The sequence below is a fragment of the Balearica regulorum genome, chromosome 18, assembly GCF_011004875.1.
Source record: "Balearica regulorum gibbericeps isolate bBalReg1 chromosome 18, bBalReg1.pri, whole genome shotgun sequence".
NCBI classification, from domain to species: domain Eukaryota; kingdom Metazoa; phylum Chordata; class Aves; order Gruiformes; family Gruidae; genus Balearica; species Balearica regulorum.
The window spans coordinates 1409951-1426927 of NC_046201.1; the positions used below are offsets into that span (position 1 = coordinate 1409951).

The 16977-nt window shown below is 51.0% G+C and overlaps 1 protein-coding gene across 1 annotated transcript in view; it reads right to left on the minus strand.

Moving 5' to 3' along the window:
- NPLOC4 (NPL4 homolog, ubiquitin recognition factor) overlaps window positions 1-16977 on the minus strand; it is a 30505-nt gene that overhangs the window by 3473 nt on the left and 10055 nt on the right. Inside the window, exons 8-14 of the mRNA XM_075771048.1 lie at window positions 16189-16368; window positions 14703-14789; window positions 13035-13106; window positions 11867-11993; window positions 9569-9729; window positions 2398-2469; window positions 537-632 (exon numbers count right to left, since the gene is read on the minus strand). Coding sequence (XP_075627163.1) covers window positions 537-632; window positions 2398-2469; window positions 9569-9729; window positions 11867-11993; window positions 13035-13106; window positions 14703-14789; window positions 16189-16368 — 795 coding nt within the window. The remainder of the gene's footprint in view (window positions 1-536; window positions 633-2397; window positions 2470-9568; window positions 9730-11866; window positions 11994-13034; window positions 13107-14702; window positions 14790-16188; window positions 16369-16977) is intronic.

The following is a 16977-nucleotide window of genomic DNA, read 5'->3' on the forward strand; positions in this document are numbered from 1 at the left end:
CCCCTGATGCCTTTTGGAAGGAATCTTTTGACATCTTTGGCATGGCCTCCTTAGAGGAACGAGCTGTTGCTGCTTTAAAGCAGCTCGAGCCTTCTGTGCGCCGGCAACACCCAGCAAGAGCCTCGAGCTGTCAGGCAGCTGCCTCTGCTCAACGCCATGGGCCTCTTGCAGGGAAAGGTCTCTGCGTTTTAAAAATCAGTCCAGGAAGAGAAGTCGGTGCTCTCAGAGCTGAAGCAACAACCCTTGTCCCACTCCTGTTGGCGGGGAGAAGCGGGTCCCGTGCTGTCACCGTGGGGCTGGAGCCCCCTGATCTCTTTGGAGGAGCCCCAGTCCCATCGCCGAGCAGGCGTCCAGCCGGCTGAGCGGCACGCAGATGCTGCTCCACGCAGGGAGGTGCTTGGCAAGCGCTGGACTGAACTACGAAGGGGTGATTTAAGGGCATGACCGCCGCCGTCCCTTTGCAGATATTCCTACGTGCAAGGGAGGCAGATGAGGTATCTGTATTAAACGCAGCTTCAGTACGAATCACTCCTTACCTGAGTTTCTCCCAGCACATCGCGGTTCTCGATGGGGAATGGATTTTGAGAAATAGAAAAAGTGTAGACTGGATCCTTGGGAAAAGTTGTAGTAATCTAAAAATCCAAGAAAGGACGATCAGAGCGCTGACGGCAGGAGAGGCAAGTGAGATACGGGAAGCAAGGCTCCTGGTAGGCGACAGCAGCCACGGCAACACATTAGAGCTCAGCCAGGAAGACAGTGAGGCAATTACAGCAGGGACCTGCTGACGGCTTTTAACATTCAAAGCGATATTCCAATCAGCACGCCCCTTAGCTCCTGGCAATCGTTTCTAACGATGCTGGAGGGAGGTGTACTGAGCTCGGTCCTGATGAGCACAGCACGATGCTGTGGCGAGCATCCCTCTCTGCAAAGGTCACCGGGATGGAGCTGCTCCTGGGGGGTGTCACCCTGGGGGCGTCACCCTGGGGGTCACCGTAACACCATGGGGTAGCCAGGGGACCGTGCTGTTCCACGCAGGGCTGGAACGGGTGCCAAGAAAACACCTTTGCACGTCATGGAACGGGGTCAGCCCACGCTCTGGGTGTGCTAACCCTGCCTCCTCCCTGCACCCTGTGCCAAAGGGACAGGGAACGGGGACATCAACACTGCGCCCACATTACTGAGCTCACAAGCCAGCGTTTGGGCCGGCTACTGACATTTAAACCAGTCCCGATTCTGGGGGCTTTGAAGCTTTGGTGTCAGGTACTGACTGCTGGGCCCCGTCGGCGAGGCCCTTTGTAAGCAGAGACGCAGAAATACCTGCCAGGACAGTAATAACTGGAATAACGCCTTTTTGGTTTTTAAAAAAGAGACAAAACAAGATGCTTCAGAAATGCAGCTTTCCAGACTGCTCCTAAATGCATGTTCCATCAATCTGTTTTCATCTTAATTACACCCCAGGTAGCCAGGAAACAGATGCCTTCACTACTTGAGTAATAAATACGCTCCAGCGCTGCTGCCTGGCACGGGGCGTCCAAGGGCCCTGCACAATGGGCCCCTTGTTCCCGGGCACGACATTTCTCTGTGCGAGTCACACGTCCCAGCGCAGCCCGAGTGCCGCTCTGATAAGCGATACACACGGCAGACAGTAAATGGGGAAGAAGGACAAACCAGGGGAAGCCTCCCGGCTGCCAGCTCCCCTGCGCCCGCGGGACACTACCTGTGCCAGGGGCAGCTGGACCAGACCAGTTGCTCCAGGTGGATTTAATTGTTATTGGCACCGCCTCTAACTCCAGCAATATCATCTGTCATCTGAATTATTTGCTTTCCTGCGTTCCACACGGTCACAGTTTCCTTTCAAGCCAAAGGGCAGAGCCGTGCCCCAGCGCCTGGCAGCGCTCGCAGGCAGCAGCCCTGCTCCAGCCAAGCTGTGCTGTGGCGTGAACTCCCTCCCCCAAGAAAAGGCATTTCTGTACAACCAACCTGGTCTGCTGAGTCACTAAAAGGAGCTGGATTCTTAATTGCTGCTAAGAGACAGACAACTGGAGCTCTCTAATTAGCTCCCTGTGAGGTAGTGCCCAGCACATGCATCTGTGGGGCCGGCTGCATTCCCCGCTGTGCGGCTACATGCCAGTTCGGAGCCGTGATCAGACACCAGGCAGTGCCCTCCCAGGAAACGAGTGTGTTCCCTGGCACCACACCGACCCCGAGGAGCACTGCAGTTACCCCAGAGCACACCAACCTCCGTGCTAGAAATGCCCGGCAGCAGAGGGAAAAGGAAGAAAGAAAGAAAATCTGCCCTACGAATCACCTCTGATGGGAATTTTAGAGGTGGGTTAAGAACTTCACTCCACCCCGACCACCTCCTGCTGCAAGCAAACAAGTGCAACGAATACTCACATCTATGATTAGGTACTCAACCGGGAGCGGGCGAGCCAGCTGTGTGATCTCGTTGCCAAACTTGTCTATATCCTGAAAGAAAAAAGAGTCTTATTATTCCTCAGCGTGGAAGCGGTGTGAAGCCTAAGGGATCCTGCCCTGGAGACGCCCACGCAGGAGCCCGGGGATCCTCAGCTCTGCAGCTCACTAAGGGCGTAGAAAAGACCGTGGGTGCCGCAGAGCTGCCCGATTCCCTGCAGGCCCTTGGGGCTAGAGATCTAACTCCACAAGCCAGGCCCTCTGCTTCCCCGTCAGCCGAGGGAGCGCGTGGTCACAAACCACCTCGGTCTTCACCACCACCGGAGAGGCGCCTGGCACGATTTGAGAGGTGTAAATGCCGTTTGAGGAGCAGTACTGTCTTACAGGGGAGGGACAGCGCCACATCTGCTTTCTCAGCCTAGGCAAACCCGACTTTCTGCAAAACCGGCCATGAGCCTCTTGTCCAACTCTCGCTTGGGAATTGGAAATCCAGGCGCTTTCTCATACATGGACCTGAAGAGCCAGCATATCACAACGCATAAACTTGTTTTGCTTTGCCAGACGAATTGAACATAAAGTTTAATTATGGAGAAAAATGGCCAGCATATGTTCATTAATCATAAAATGACAATTAGACGTGATTTATGTCAAACATGCCGAGTTCAAACACAGCTTCAGAAATAAATTCATGAGAACTGACACTTTTCATTAAAGATTCTGTAAGAGGGGGTTGTATTTTCTACCTAAATCATCACTTAACATGTTATAAATCATTCATTGAGCCCCACATAAATCATACGCCCATAATTTCCAGTCAGGGACCTTACATTAAAGTTCACGTTTATCGAGCTCTCAGAAGTCCCAGCGGCCGGAGGCAGACCCAGAGCCGCCGCACGCTGGCGGAGCCATCACCCCAACACCTCGGCAGTTTGGGGGAGCTCGACGAGAGACCCTGACCCCCCGCGGGGTTTTGAGCCGCGTTCCTCGGGCCGAGGCAGCGAGCAGGGCGCGTCGGGGTGAGCTGCTGCCCAGGGCTGACACCCTCCTCTCCCGAGCGGTATTTTCTCCCGGAGCACACCACTCCCCCGCTATCAGGATTTCTCGGTTACGCTAGTATTTACACAGCACAAATATGCGGTGTGGCAGCCAGCACCCCGCTCTCACGCTCTGCTCTCCCGGTACACCCAGACGAACATCGCCCGAGCAGGCTCCGGCACGCTGCTTCCCTCCAGGCATCAGCCCCCCTTACCACAAGCCCCCTCCCCGAGCATCCTCTGTCCCTAGGAACGCTTCCCTTTGTTAAAAAAAAAAAAAAATAAAAAAAAAAATCTACCTTCGTCTTTGAAGCTCCTTTTAAAAGCAATTCCGATAAGGATCTTTTCTCCTTGAACATGACAGGTTGTTGGCCCTGTGGTTATTTCAGCAACAAGCCCGGTGGCTCGTGGCCTCCGATCTCTCTGGCTCTGACAGGAGCAGGAGGAGACACGGAGCCTTTTCAGGGAGATCACAGGCCCTGAAAGCTAACCTGCTTCTAGATCTTGGTGATACCGCAAGAGTCAGGAATCCAATCTAATCTGACCGAATGAGCTTCCCAAACACAATCCTGCCCCTGCAAGAAAGAACCTGCAACAACTCACACATAATTAGCCCATCTGGAATTCATTTTCAAATCTAATTAAGTTCTAATATGCAGAAACATTTTTCCAGCACCTGTTCGCTTTAATCTCCGCCTCTGGGGATTTCCATGTTAAATGCCTTCTTTTTAATGTCACGCTGCTGAGGCCTTCAAGCCAGGCACTAGACTGTCACTACCAAACTGGAACCTCGCTCCTCCCGAGTCGAGGACGTGTCCTGCCCCTGCCCCTCCCCAGACAGAAAAGCCCCCCCTCAACGCCAGCACTCTTCTCCAACCCCCATGCGCCATTTTATTAGGTAATTACGTTTTAAAGGCCTTAACAAACATTAAGCTGGGAGAAAGATATCTTCATCCCGAACCCGGCCCCGGCAGCGCCTCTCAGCACGTTATTGCTGCAGCCCCAGAGGCCGAGACCCCCAAAGCCATGAACGCCCAGTGGCGACCGCTCCGAAGGGCGGCCAGGAAGGGGTTAACAAAGGCGTGAGTATTTGGCTCCTGGACAAAAATCAAGCAGCAAGGCCTGGAGGATCTGGACAATGAATCACCCCGAAGACAGCAGCAAAGTGGAGATTGCATCAGGCGCTGCAATTAGAACCTTTCCAACCACCATTTGGAGGCAAAGGCTGCGAACGGATGAGGTCAAACAGGGAAAAGGACGGGTGCATCCGCAGTGAGCACGGCCGGCCGCGTCGCACACCTCTGCAGGATGGCTGCAGCGGGAAACGCTCCTGGGTGGCTTCAAGATTTCCAACAGGAGGGTGAGGGGAGCAGCAAGCGAGGAGCCCGGGTGGCTGTTGGCCAGGAGGGAGGCTCCGGCTCCGTGTCCCAGGGTTGGTCAGCCGTTAGCATCCCGTGCCGTTAAGTCTTCCCCACGGGTTCACTCTGCTGAAGGCACCGCGGAGCTGAGCAGCTGTCTGTTCTTTCTGTGTGTCAGTAAAGCCCAGCTCTTCCCTCTGCTGATTTCCAAGAGCTTCACCGGGCAGTCCTGCCTCCTTGCACAGACAGAGCAGCTGATGCACGGAAATGAAGCGACTTTTCTAAGAGCAAGCGATAGGTCAGTGAGAGTTGAAACCCTTCTCAGGAGACTCCTCGTGAGCTAATCAAACATCCTCCTCCCCAGAGCAGCTGGGACATCTAAGGCTAAGAAGGCATTTCCAGTCCAACACGAACGGCTGGTAGGAGGCCAGCCAGGGGAAGTCCTTCGCCATTACTGAAAACTCCCCGCAGAAGTCTCCACGCAGCCTGGCTATCGTGTTTTCCCTGGGAAGAGGATTTCAAAGGGAACGGGCGGAAGCAGCGTGTGCCACGCTGGGCACAGCCTGGCTCAGAGGTTCGGCTCTGATAAAAGCAGAGCCCTGGCTCAGGTCTCTCCCAGGGCCAGATGGGACCAGCCAAGGCCCAGGCACCATCTCAGCTGTTGTAAATGCAAAAAGCACACGCAGGACTCTACGGGGGCAAAGGGCTCTTTCACAACACTGGTGCCATTGTAAAGGGATTTCATCTTACACCATCCCAAAGAAACTCTGGGGGAATACTAAAGGCAGCTGTAAAATGCAATTCGTCGCAAGGATGACATCTTCATGTTTGCACTGAGCTGACACAAATACCTGTGAGAAGAGACAAAGCCAGCCAGTCCCCAAATCCAATTATTCAAGTGTTTCCAAGGGTCTGTAAAACACAGCAATCTCTTTCCCCCACTCGGCGGGAGGTTGAGACACCCATGAAGTTAACAGTGGAGCGGAGCACGCAGCTCTGCGGGGAGCAGACAGGCAATGCTGCAGCACTGCCAAGGTACGGGCTCGGCAGACCGAGTGCAGGGAGCTGGGAGCAGGCAGGCAGCAGGCATGGGGTGCGGGCAGCTCAACCGGAGGGATAGCACCCTGCTGGGGCGCTGAGCACCCCCTGCAAGTAACTTCAGCTCAGAATAATCAACCCACAGCTTGGAAGGTACATTCTTAGCGAAAGCAAAATCAGTACGGTTATTTTCTAGAACTGGATGGACAAAGGAGACCGCTCGAAGGCAGAAGACGGAACAGAAAATGCCTGTATAACATTCAGATTGGGCTTTCCCTCACCCAGGGAGGAGCAGGGTGAAGTGGCCATTGCAACATCGTCGTCTTTACTCACAAAGAGAGCGCTTACCCCGACTTGTGTGTCTGTGTCTTGACGACAGCAACTCCTTCACAAGTTTCGTTGCACTGAACTCACCAAGAAGCGTGTGTGTGTTGTGCAACATTCAGATTGGAAACAGCACTGCGCTGTGACGCTTCACAGACAACTCGGGAGGCGACGGGGGATGTTTTCTTCCTTCTGGCTAATCTTACCTGGAGAGGCATCTCAGAGCAAAGTAACTTGTACTCATGGTCCCCAAAGCCCTCGACTTTCACGCTAGAGCAGAACTCCAGCCTTCATGAGCCAGGAAAGCAAAGGCCGCATGTAGAAAGCACATACTGCCAATTCCACTGGGGTGGTTCCTCTAAGCAGCAGGGCTAGTGGCCAACATAAAGAGAATGGTAGAGAAATACAGAAATCACAAGGCTAGAGGCTCAGGGAAAACGCCTTGCCTCTTGAGGCAGGACAATGCTGGTGCCATCTGTGTTCGTATTTCCATGGAAGAAAAGGCCATCCATGCTGACACGCCATCGAGGAGAGTCCCGTTCAGGCAGGAGCAGCTGCAGCCCCAGGGGACGTGGTGGCCCCCACTCCCACTCTGCAAACACAAAACGTGGTGCAAAGCGTGGAAAAATGGCTCTTTCCCGGCACCTCGTGGCCTGTGCAGTGAAGAACCCGAAACTGCTGCAGCTCTCCTGCCCGCAGCTCTCCTGCCCGCAGCTCTCCTGCCCGCAGCTCGGGTCCTCACACTCTTCCTACGCCTGCAGCAGTACCAACCCAGATGCATTTCTTAATGGTCGTTGCCGAAACACCACACCTACTGCGAGTGGAGGTTCAAGACGTCCTCTTTGAACAACGCGACCGAAGTGCAGTTGTCGGCTCGCGCTTCGCTAGAGATGCGAACAGCAGCCCCTCTCCTACTCGCAAAGCCGAGGGTGAACCTACCGCCCTACCCTGCTGTAGGCAGATATGACAGTTTGATAGATTTCTTCCTTGCCTCTGGATGCATAAATACATCCATATAACACAAACATTGGCCTTCTGGTTCTCATCCAATTAGAATAAATTCGTATAGCTCCTTTCATCCTAAAGGGCTTATCAAATGATTCTTGCATATTACACAGAAATATATATACGGACTTTTCCCTCTACCAGTGGTAGCTTCTCAGTCCAAGACAAAATGCAGCAACTACTCAAAAGCCCAGCTTTCTGCCCAAAGCTAGCGGGGGGGCAGCACAGAGGGGAACCCGCACACCAAGGAGCAGGGACAGAGCTGCTCAGCTCCTGCAGTTTCAGCAGAGAAAGGGAGAGCAGGGTGCTGGACCGCGACACAGCTGTCCTCTGCGGCCCGACCAAGCGCTGGACTCGTGCTCTTCATCCTGTGTTTAACCAACGCTTTGACACCATCGCTGTCACCAACCCAGTAACTATGAGGTAGTGTCTCTGACCTCAAGCCTTGCACATTTAATGAGACCCCAAAGATTTTCGAAGCCAGGAGTGACTAAGCTTTCCATTGATTTAAGAACATTCCAAAAAAATTAAGAGATCCTACAGCCAAACACGTTTAAGGCTGAAGGACAATTACACCCGCCAGAGCAGTCCTCAAGCCTTCCTTGAGCACATCATGAAAAAGGCAATTACGGATAGAAGTTATAAAACATATGAAATAAGTTGCAGCCCGACCCAGTGAATCAGTGGTTCATGGAAATTTCCACAGAAGACTGGAGCCATCAGTTAGCATTTTGTTTATCTCCCTGCTTCAGATTACGAATGGGAGTGAAGACCTTCTGGAAACACCCGCTGGCTTCCTGCTACTCCAAACAGCCAGGGTGGCCCACATGTGGGACACAGACCTACGGGACCTCCTGCAAGGCTGCACCCCGACTGTGCCACAGCACGGGCTCCTCCGGAGCAGGACTGCAGCAGCACGCCAGGAGATGATCTCATCTTCGCATTCGGGGCCAACCCTTGCACAATCGAGCTCCGCTGTATCTAAATCGGACCTGGCTTATCAGCTCCTAAGAGCACGCCGCCTGCCTGCTCAGGAAAAAGGCACGGATTCCATCTACCTTTCCTCTCAAGCGCTGAATTTAGCCAAGAGGTGTTCTTCATCTTCAAGACGAGCCAGCAGCTCAGCGTTAAGGGGTGGAGGGGGAAGACGGAGTCTCACCGGCTAATTCACCCAGGCCAGCATGTCCTGGTCTCGGGTTCAGGGCGTACAAGGGCATTTTGATCAGCCCGTCCCTGTTGCCGGTGCACAATACGCTCATTTACCCAAATGAAGGTAGATTTGCTTATCCTATGCTCTGCAACGGACAGCTTTAATACAGGCGGCAGGAGGGCTGCAGGCTGAGCGGGCTGCGAATATCGGACACAGACAAGAATGAGATAACTAACTTGGGTGATGGATGGCTAATTAGCTGGCAAGCACTGCCATTAATTAATTCCTCCGTCCTTGCTCATGGGGCACCACCATACACACGTTTGAGAAGCAGTGCTATTAGCCTCTGCAGAGATCCTGTCCCCAAGTTTCCAACTCGGCCCTGCAGATACAGGGGGGCTGAAGCTCTCCAGAAACAACTGTCAAGGGAATAACGACAGTCCATTCATCACTAACAAACCGTACCGCAAACGGCAGCAGACAGCTTACCAGCAGTGCTCTTGCATGATACTTCAAGTAAGAGCATTTTGGATCTGCATATCGTATCTCCCACTGCTCCTCAGGACCAGTTTTTGGAGTTCACTGTCTGCCCTGAGACCAGCCCCCGGGTGCAGGCAGTAACCCCAGAACCAGAGAGGAAAGCCCAGAGCGCACCCCGGTCCTGCCCTTGCTCTGAAAGCCTTTGCACCTTCCTTCTCTTGCAGAGAAGCATGCACAGGGCTGTCTCTCCTCTCGCTGCAGAACTATGCTATATTTTGTTGCATCTGCTGCCCAGTTGGTACCTGTAAGCGTGTCATATGCAAGCGCATCCCTGGCATCGCGTAAGGAACCCACTGTTTTCACTGCCCCACTTGTGCTAGCGCACATCGTACGGCTGTGCAGCGGGAGGACGCTGAACTCAGCTGGGGATTAAAACCGGCAGAGAAAGCATGGCAAGCACTGCCAACAAATACGGAAGAGGAGGGGAATTCAGAGCACTTGCTACGGACTCTCGGTGGGTCACCGCAGACCCCATTTAGAAGCTGGATAGCCAATGGCTACTGCTGTGCTGGAAACCCTAACGGCACGTTTACGAGGGGGAAGTGGAGCTTATGCAATTACTTTGCAGACATGTGGCGAACGGTTACTACTGAAAATAGTTCAGACCTCAAAGACATCCTTTCCTGAGCTGGCCATACCGATTTGCAGACACACGGCAGAGCTGTTTTTGCAGCTCCCCTCACCCACAGGCAGGCAGCCCTTACCTTATAGAAGACATCAGGCACATACTGCTCGCTGCTGGACTCCTTGGCATAGCCCAGCTCCGGTGCGTCCCGGCAGGGCAACAAACACTCATCTCGAACCAGCGCCATGCACTGATTGGAGACCTGGTACCCCTCAAAGTGGACCTGGTTGTCGGGACCACCTGGAAGAGAAGAGGCTGGTTAAAAATCCCACAGGAGAGTGGTTTGCCCGGTGTAACGCTGAGAGGCACGACTCGAAAAGCGACACTAAACACGGCGGTGTGAAGACTGGCAAGATAAAATGGGACGTACTTCTAGGCAAGAATCCCCTCTAAATTCTGTGTTTCTTTAGTGACACACACATTTTCACAGCTAGCCTAACAGGACAGACCCCCAGAGTGACAGCAAGAGTGTTCTGCCAGGAGCTTAACGGAGGCGAAGCTGCCCCTTTGGAAGGCTCCTGATAGCATCCCCCTTCCACTGCCCTGCAGGTATCTTCTCTCTTTCAAAACAAAACCCAGGCACGCAGCTCCCGTGAGCCTGTTTCATTTCCAAGGAACCAGGAGCTGCAGGTTCAGGGTCGGTCACCAGGAATGTCAGGCATAAGAAGAAAAAGTGTTTTCTCAGCCTGTAATGGATGGCTTGGTGGAAATCTGACATGGAAAGTGGAAATTAAGACCCTGGCTCACTCACAGATCACATGCTTGGCGCTTTAATTTGGATAATGTAAGCAACATCGGGTCATGTGTCATTAGACTACAACTGGAAAGAGAAGATACAGACAGATGGTAGGAAAACGTTACTATTTCCAAACCTAGGAATTCAGGAGGGGATAGGAATTAATCCATGTAGAAGATTTAAAGGCCAAGTTGATGCAAACTATCCAAATATATTTATACGGTACAAAAGGAAGGAATCAAGCGTTTAAATAGAAACCTGATGGGCTGATTTAACAGAAGAGAATGAAATTATCTGGAACAGAAAAGAGGAAATATTCGTTTTCTACCCTTTGATCTCTAACCTCAATCACTCACTGCTCCAGAACAAACACTCCTAGAAATTTAACATAGACCAAGAGATGGGGAAGGCCTGAACAAAGCTAGCCATCATACTCTCAGTAAAACACCTTGTTTAAAAAAACCAAACCCATAAATAAATAAAAAGAGTGAGCAAGATACACATCTATCTATAATGAAAGATGGATGCGTTTAGCAGTCTGGAATGTACGGGCAGCTGTCTGATTGCACGGGCCTGTTAACTGAAAGAGAGCTTTTTCACTGAAAAGGGCTCTGGGAACACTTACAAAACCTCGGCTCAGAGGAGGCAATATAATCTCACACTTTCAGTTTTTACATTGGATGCTGTTTGGAAGTCATGCGTTTTTTTCATTGTGTTAAATAGACCCAGAACGCAGCGTATCTGCTCCAGGGAAATTTTAAATGAATACACGTGTCATCCTGTGGAGAACAGCAGATTGAACTTCTAACACTACAACTCTCCCAGCACATGCCAACATCTCCCCTCGCAGCCCGGGCAGCACAGACGGTTCTACGGTGCCTCTGGAGACTTGTTGTGAAAAAGGCTAAAATCAGAGGTGACAAAGCAAAACATTTTGCAGACTTTTCTGTTCTGTTCAGGCAACAAAAAGAAAAATAACGTTTCCATGCACGGAAGAGCACAGCATCCTATGTAAGGGTTTCCCTGACAGCGACACAAGGGAGATAAAGGTCCCTCCTTTATGCTGAACCAGCCAGAGTAACTTTCAGGATCTGGATTGTCGTGGTTCTGCACTGCCGCTTTCAGGCAAGAGAATTTGGAGCTTAAAGATCTGAAAGAGAAAAGCGAGCAACAGTTATTCCCCTGGCTGCAGGCAAAAAAATGCTTTCTGGATCAGAGAGGTGGATGCTCCAGGTCTGAGCCTCAATTAAGTTTCCTGCAGGGGATGGGGTAAGTAACTGTAGAGAGATAGCACAAAGAACTGGGCAAAATGCAAAAGGAAAACTGAGGAACAACCTTGAACGGAGTTCAAGAGAAAAATCTATGTATGCAGACACCTCCTGCTGCTGAAAATTCATGTTATATCCTACAGCTCTATGAAAATTGGAGGACCCAATTAGCCTTTGGTTGATACAAAACTTAACAGAGACGAGACAGAAGTCTGACAGCTACTTCTAAAAGAGGCAAAACCCTCGTTAAATAGGACAGATGGGGACCAGGACATCTGACTTCTTCTGGCAGAGCTGCATATTCTTCTTCTATTAACAAGAGATAATTCATATGTAACCAAGAGAGCCGGGGCAAGCAGAGGCCAGTTTATACCTGTAGCCACAACTGTGACAAACTTGGATCCAAAATGACCATCTGGAGAGAGGCGACAGATGTTGGGCTGCTGGTTCTGAAAGTTTCCAGCTGTGATGCACTCTTCTGCACTTAGATAATATGTGTCCTGAGGGAAGAGCAGAAATGCCAATAAAAAGGACAACGCAATGTAGCCTAGACCTATTTCCCTGGTCTGCAGCCAAAGAAAACCACCAACACCCTAGAAAAACATGCTTTCGTAGAAAGTTGCTGCAGAGATTGGGAAAAGAATGCGACATGTCAGCTCTCCAGCCCGGAGCCGGGCTCTTGCCAGAAGGACTGTTTCACTTCTAGTTCCACCCACCTTTACACACCTTTTTTTTTTTTTTTTTTTTTTTTTAAACCAGGGTTTCATTTTCCAAATAGGGATATAATTGATTTTAGAACTACAGGAAGCTGAGAAGGTCAACATCTGATGACCTAAGCCACGTATACCTCACAAAGCCCAGCCCATAGGAACATCCTCTGACTCACTCTTCTCACTGAGTTCGCACCTCACACCACCCCATTCCCTCCACTCTACTAAATTTTCTTAAACCATGAGCACCACTTTTCTTAAAGCAGAGTGGGTGAGGACTGCAGGCAGCTTTGCATGCTATCCAAACACCTTCAAACCCCTCACAGTGCTTTTTGAGCTCAAGTTCCTTTTCCTTATGAAGCTTCTGAGTCACAGAATCCCAGACTGGTTTGGGTTGGAAGGGACCTCCCAGCCCACCCAGTGCCACCCCTGCCATGGGCAGGGACACCCTCCACTAGCCCAGGTTGCCCAAAGCCCCATCCAACCTGGCTTTGACCACTGCCAGGGAGCCAGGGGCAGCCACAGCTTCTCTGGGCACCCTGTGCCAGGGCCTCAGCACCCTCACGGGGAAGAGTTTCTGCCTCAGATCTCATCTCGATCTCCCCTCCTGCAGCTTCAGGCCATTCCCCCTTGTCCTGTGACTCCATGCCCTTGCAAACAGCTCCTCTCCAGCTTTCAAAAAAACCCCATTTCACAAGAATTCCAGTCCCAGCGTCACCTCCAGCCCTGGGCTGCCCTGGCTCAGTACTCTGCCTGGCACAGCCAGCGTTTATGCTATTACACAAACCCTCCGTACCAGCAGCTGTAATTAGCTGCGCACTTGAATCTCACCTTGTTTCTGCTGTATCGAACAGTCCCTTTCCGTGTGTCTTCAGAGACCAGATCAGTAAATATCCAGCCAACCTATAAAGAAGTGTTATGGAGAAAGATGCTTTAAGAAGCAAAAAAAACCCCAACAAACCAAACCCAAAACCCAAACCAGAAGAGAGCTTATACATTTTCTCCTAGCAGGACAAGATGTTCTTGGCTCCTCGCACAGCCCTGCTGTACGCTGCCTGAAGGAAATGGCTCTCCCAGCTGTGCCGGGCTCATTTGAATCCGATTTCCAGGAGCAGCATGCCAGCTGGCCGGCCGGGGGCACCTGCAGCTTTATGTTTCACTATGGAATATTTTTTCATGGAAAGATCTGGAGGCTGCAAGAGGCCTCTCAGCCACTACCTCCTCCCACCCACAGCAAAAAGCATTTCCTATTGAGCATTCAGAGCAAAGCAGCGTCGGGAGCGCCAGCAGATGACAAAGCAGCTCACATGATCTCATTTTGAAGCTCGCAGTCACTAGTTAAGATAAAGCTCATATGTTCCCACTGGAGTATGATTCGTGCCAAATCGGAGTCCGCTCCAATCCAAAAAACACATTCCTGCTTTCTGCATTGTTTGCACATACGAGTATCGATGTGTACACACACACCGCTGCGTGAACCCTTCTGCACACGTGCTAAAAACAGCTCCAATCGACTCTCACAGCTTTAACCCTTCAGAGGAAAAACTGCTGATTCAGATTCCTAGCAGAGCCCAGACGGACAAAAACCTGCAACCAGCAGTACGTTATGCGTTAAGTCATATTGATTAAAAATATCTGATGGGAGAAGCAGAGAAAAAGCATGGAAATAACTAACACACACAGAAGCTTTGCTTCAGACACTGGCAAAAGGCTAAAGATCTTATCTTTGGAGAACAAAAGACCTCATCACAGATGTTTACAGTCTACTGTACTGAGCCTTTTCTGGTTTGTGTTTTCTTTAGCAAGTCAAATCTTGTTTGCGTATGCTTGTATACATCTCACGCTTGGCATTCACACGATACCAAAAGATTTCCCAAACCGGAAAATATCAGTACGGGTTTGAGAGATGGCAGCAAGCTGCGGGATCCCAATACCTGTACGTCTGGATGGGACGACTGGCAGGGCGCGAGGGCAACAGGGGACCGAGGCTCAGCTGCCGGGGGACCCGCACCTCTGCCCGATGTACAAATTAACTGCCTGAGCAGCGCCAGGAGACGGGACCCCACAGAGGAGAAGGAAAAACAAGCAGGAGCCTCTGCTCCTGGAGCACAGGTTCCGTCAAAAGGAAGAACAAACTCGGAAGGCAACTCCGGCTACATCTGCGCCAAATTAGCACTCACCAGGGAGATGCTGCTAGGAACGGCTCCTATCTGAGGAGAAATAAAGGGAAAACCATGTTTCTGCTTCTTTGCTACTCCCTTTGATGTCGTTCGTGACAGAGGACTGCTGACTTCAGCTGCACAGCCCTGCTAGGTGCTCGTGCTCAGGAAAATGCTCTCGTTTTGTTTTTCATACCTAAAAGCCTAAGAGCTACCGACACTTAAGCTAGATTTCAGGTGTGCCCAAACAGTCTTGAATAACCCCACGGAGCTGAAGAGAACTGCCGACAACTTTCTTCATTGCCAAACAAAGACACATGAGATCCAACAACATCCTAACCTTTCTCAGTCCAAGCTTTGCAGCAATCTCATCCACAACCTCAGCTTTTGGATCTTCCAGGATCTCCAGGCTGTTCTGCGTACCAATCTGCAGCAAAGAAAAACTCGCTAGTAAAATAGAACAGGAAAAAAACCACAGTACATTTGGTGATTGTCAGGAGTGAGGCAGAGGATGGAAGCAGAGGTCTGGGTTTTCCCCTCGGCATCACCGCTGACCAGTTTCACCCCAGAGACCTCGTCTATTCACAGACCCATCCTGTCGGAGCTCTCTTTGCAAACTATTTTGGGGTTTATGAATGAAAGACTCCGTATTTACAAACAGGCCATTGCTGTTTCCGGAAAAAGATAAGAGATTATATAATTTTTCCAAAGCTCTGTGTTCAACCTGCCAGTTTTGTACCGCCGTTTCGTTTGTTTGAATCTTAGAGCGGCAGAGAGGCAGAAATCCAGGGAATCCAAGAGCCCACGCCCAGGCCTTCCCCCCGCACTCTGGAAAACACAACTCCATCTGGGTACGTTCCAGAGGCGAGCTTTCTCGTGTGGGGAGATGCCGTGTCAAGAAGCACAGCAGAGACTGCTTGCCAGGAGAGCAAAAGCTTCCTTGCTTTTACCATGCACAAATAGAAGCATATGAACTTCCAAAGCAGGGGCTTAACAGCAACACTGAAACAATAGAGGGCTTGTGGTTCTGCTCACACACACACTCCCAAAGATCCATTTGTTCTTTTTCCACTGACAAATCTGTTGCGTTTTACTCTAGCAACTCTGCAAAAATCATCAAGAGGAAGGAAACGCACGATTCACCACGATCTGTTTGTGTACACGGAGTCTGCACTTAGAAAAGTGACTTTGAAGCAGCCAGTAGGTAAACTCAACTTCAAGCTGAGCCTTGTGTTATGGGCAGAGTGGCTTCTCCATCTCCATTTGCTGCTCTCTGACACCGAATTCAGCTTTGGGGTTCCCCGGAGGCCAGGCTCGGCCGGACCCGCTCTGGCTGCAGCCTCCTGGCAGGACTTGGCGGTGCCGAGCGCGGTGCTGCGCGGTGCCGTGCACCATCTAGTGGGGACTCCTGGCTGCTCCGAGGCATCAAATCTCACCCTCGGCCTCCTGATCAAGGCAGCAGACTTCATTTTTGTCTAATTAAGCTGCTTAAATTTTTCCAGGGAGCTGATAAATTGAAACAAGGGCCACAACTTTTTTTTTTTTTCCTAGTACAGAATTTGTTTTCAAGCTTTAAATCATCTGAGCACAGAGTAATAGAAAGAAAATGGAAAAATAACAAAAAGCAAATTCAGCTTTTAAAATTCGTTCAGTGGCAATAACACACACACACACAGAGACATACACAACATCTTCTTCATGCGACTGTTTTCCTTATGGAGCTGCAGTCGGAAACACTGCGTGAGGTTTCCCAAACAAAAAAGCATTTCTGTGTTTCCCTATTCTCTTTATGAGCCGACACTGACGCCACGGCACCCGGCTGTTACCTGTGGGGGTTCATAGATGGCAGCGACCTCCGCCCGGATCCCCAGAGGGATGTCTTTGTGCTCTGTGTACCGGCCATACAGATACCCAAGATGTTGGTTTCCTGTCTTCCGCCAGAAGTCTAGGAAGCGATCTGCAATTGTGTGGTTCTCAAACATGATGTTGTCAACATGCCTGTATTTCTGTTTGACAAAGTTCAAGCGTCAGGCCATCCTCGACTACGTCCATTTACTCTGCCTATCGCCAACACCTTCCCCAGAGACCCCCAAGCTGCCTAGGGCACACACCATCCCTTGCAGCCCAATCCTGCCCAAGCAGGGACAGGGAAACTACCTGGCTCCCTCCCTCTCCCCCTGCTGCCTTCGGCACCACTCCCCTGCCCAGCAAGCAGAACCCACCGGGGAGAAGCACCCAGCACCCCCAGCACCCCGTTAGCTTGGCTTCTTTACTGGGGCCCTTACCCCAAGAGCCTTTGCAACTGGGGGGGAAAAAAAAAAAAAAAAAAAAAGACAGTGAAATTTAAGAGGAAACAAGAACAGTGGGTGGCCTTTTGGGTCCTATGAGGAAAGAGTAGAGATTCATCGCTACTGGTGCCAGCTCAGATGTCCTCCGCATAAAGAGGAAACTGCTGGACCAGATACATTTTGGAGTCCTTTTCTGCAAGGACTGAAGACCTTAACAGCCATTTCCCCAACAACTGCCAATACACAAAGGCTTCTTGCTCCAAGTTGGCTGTTCTTGAAGTCACCTCTCCAAAAGTAAGAGTCAAGGCCCTTCTCAGCTGAAGCACA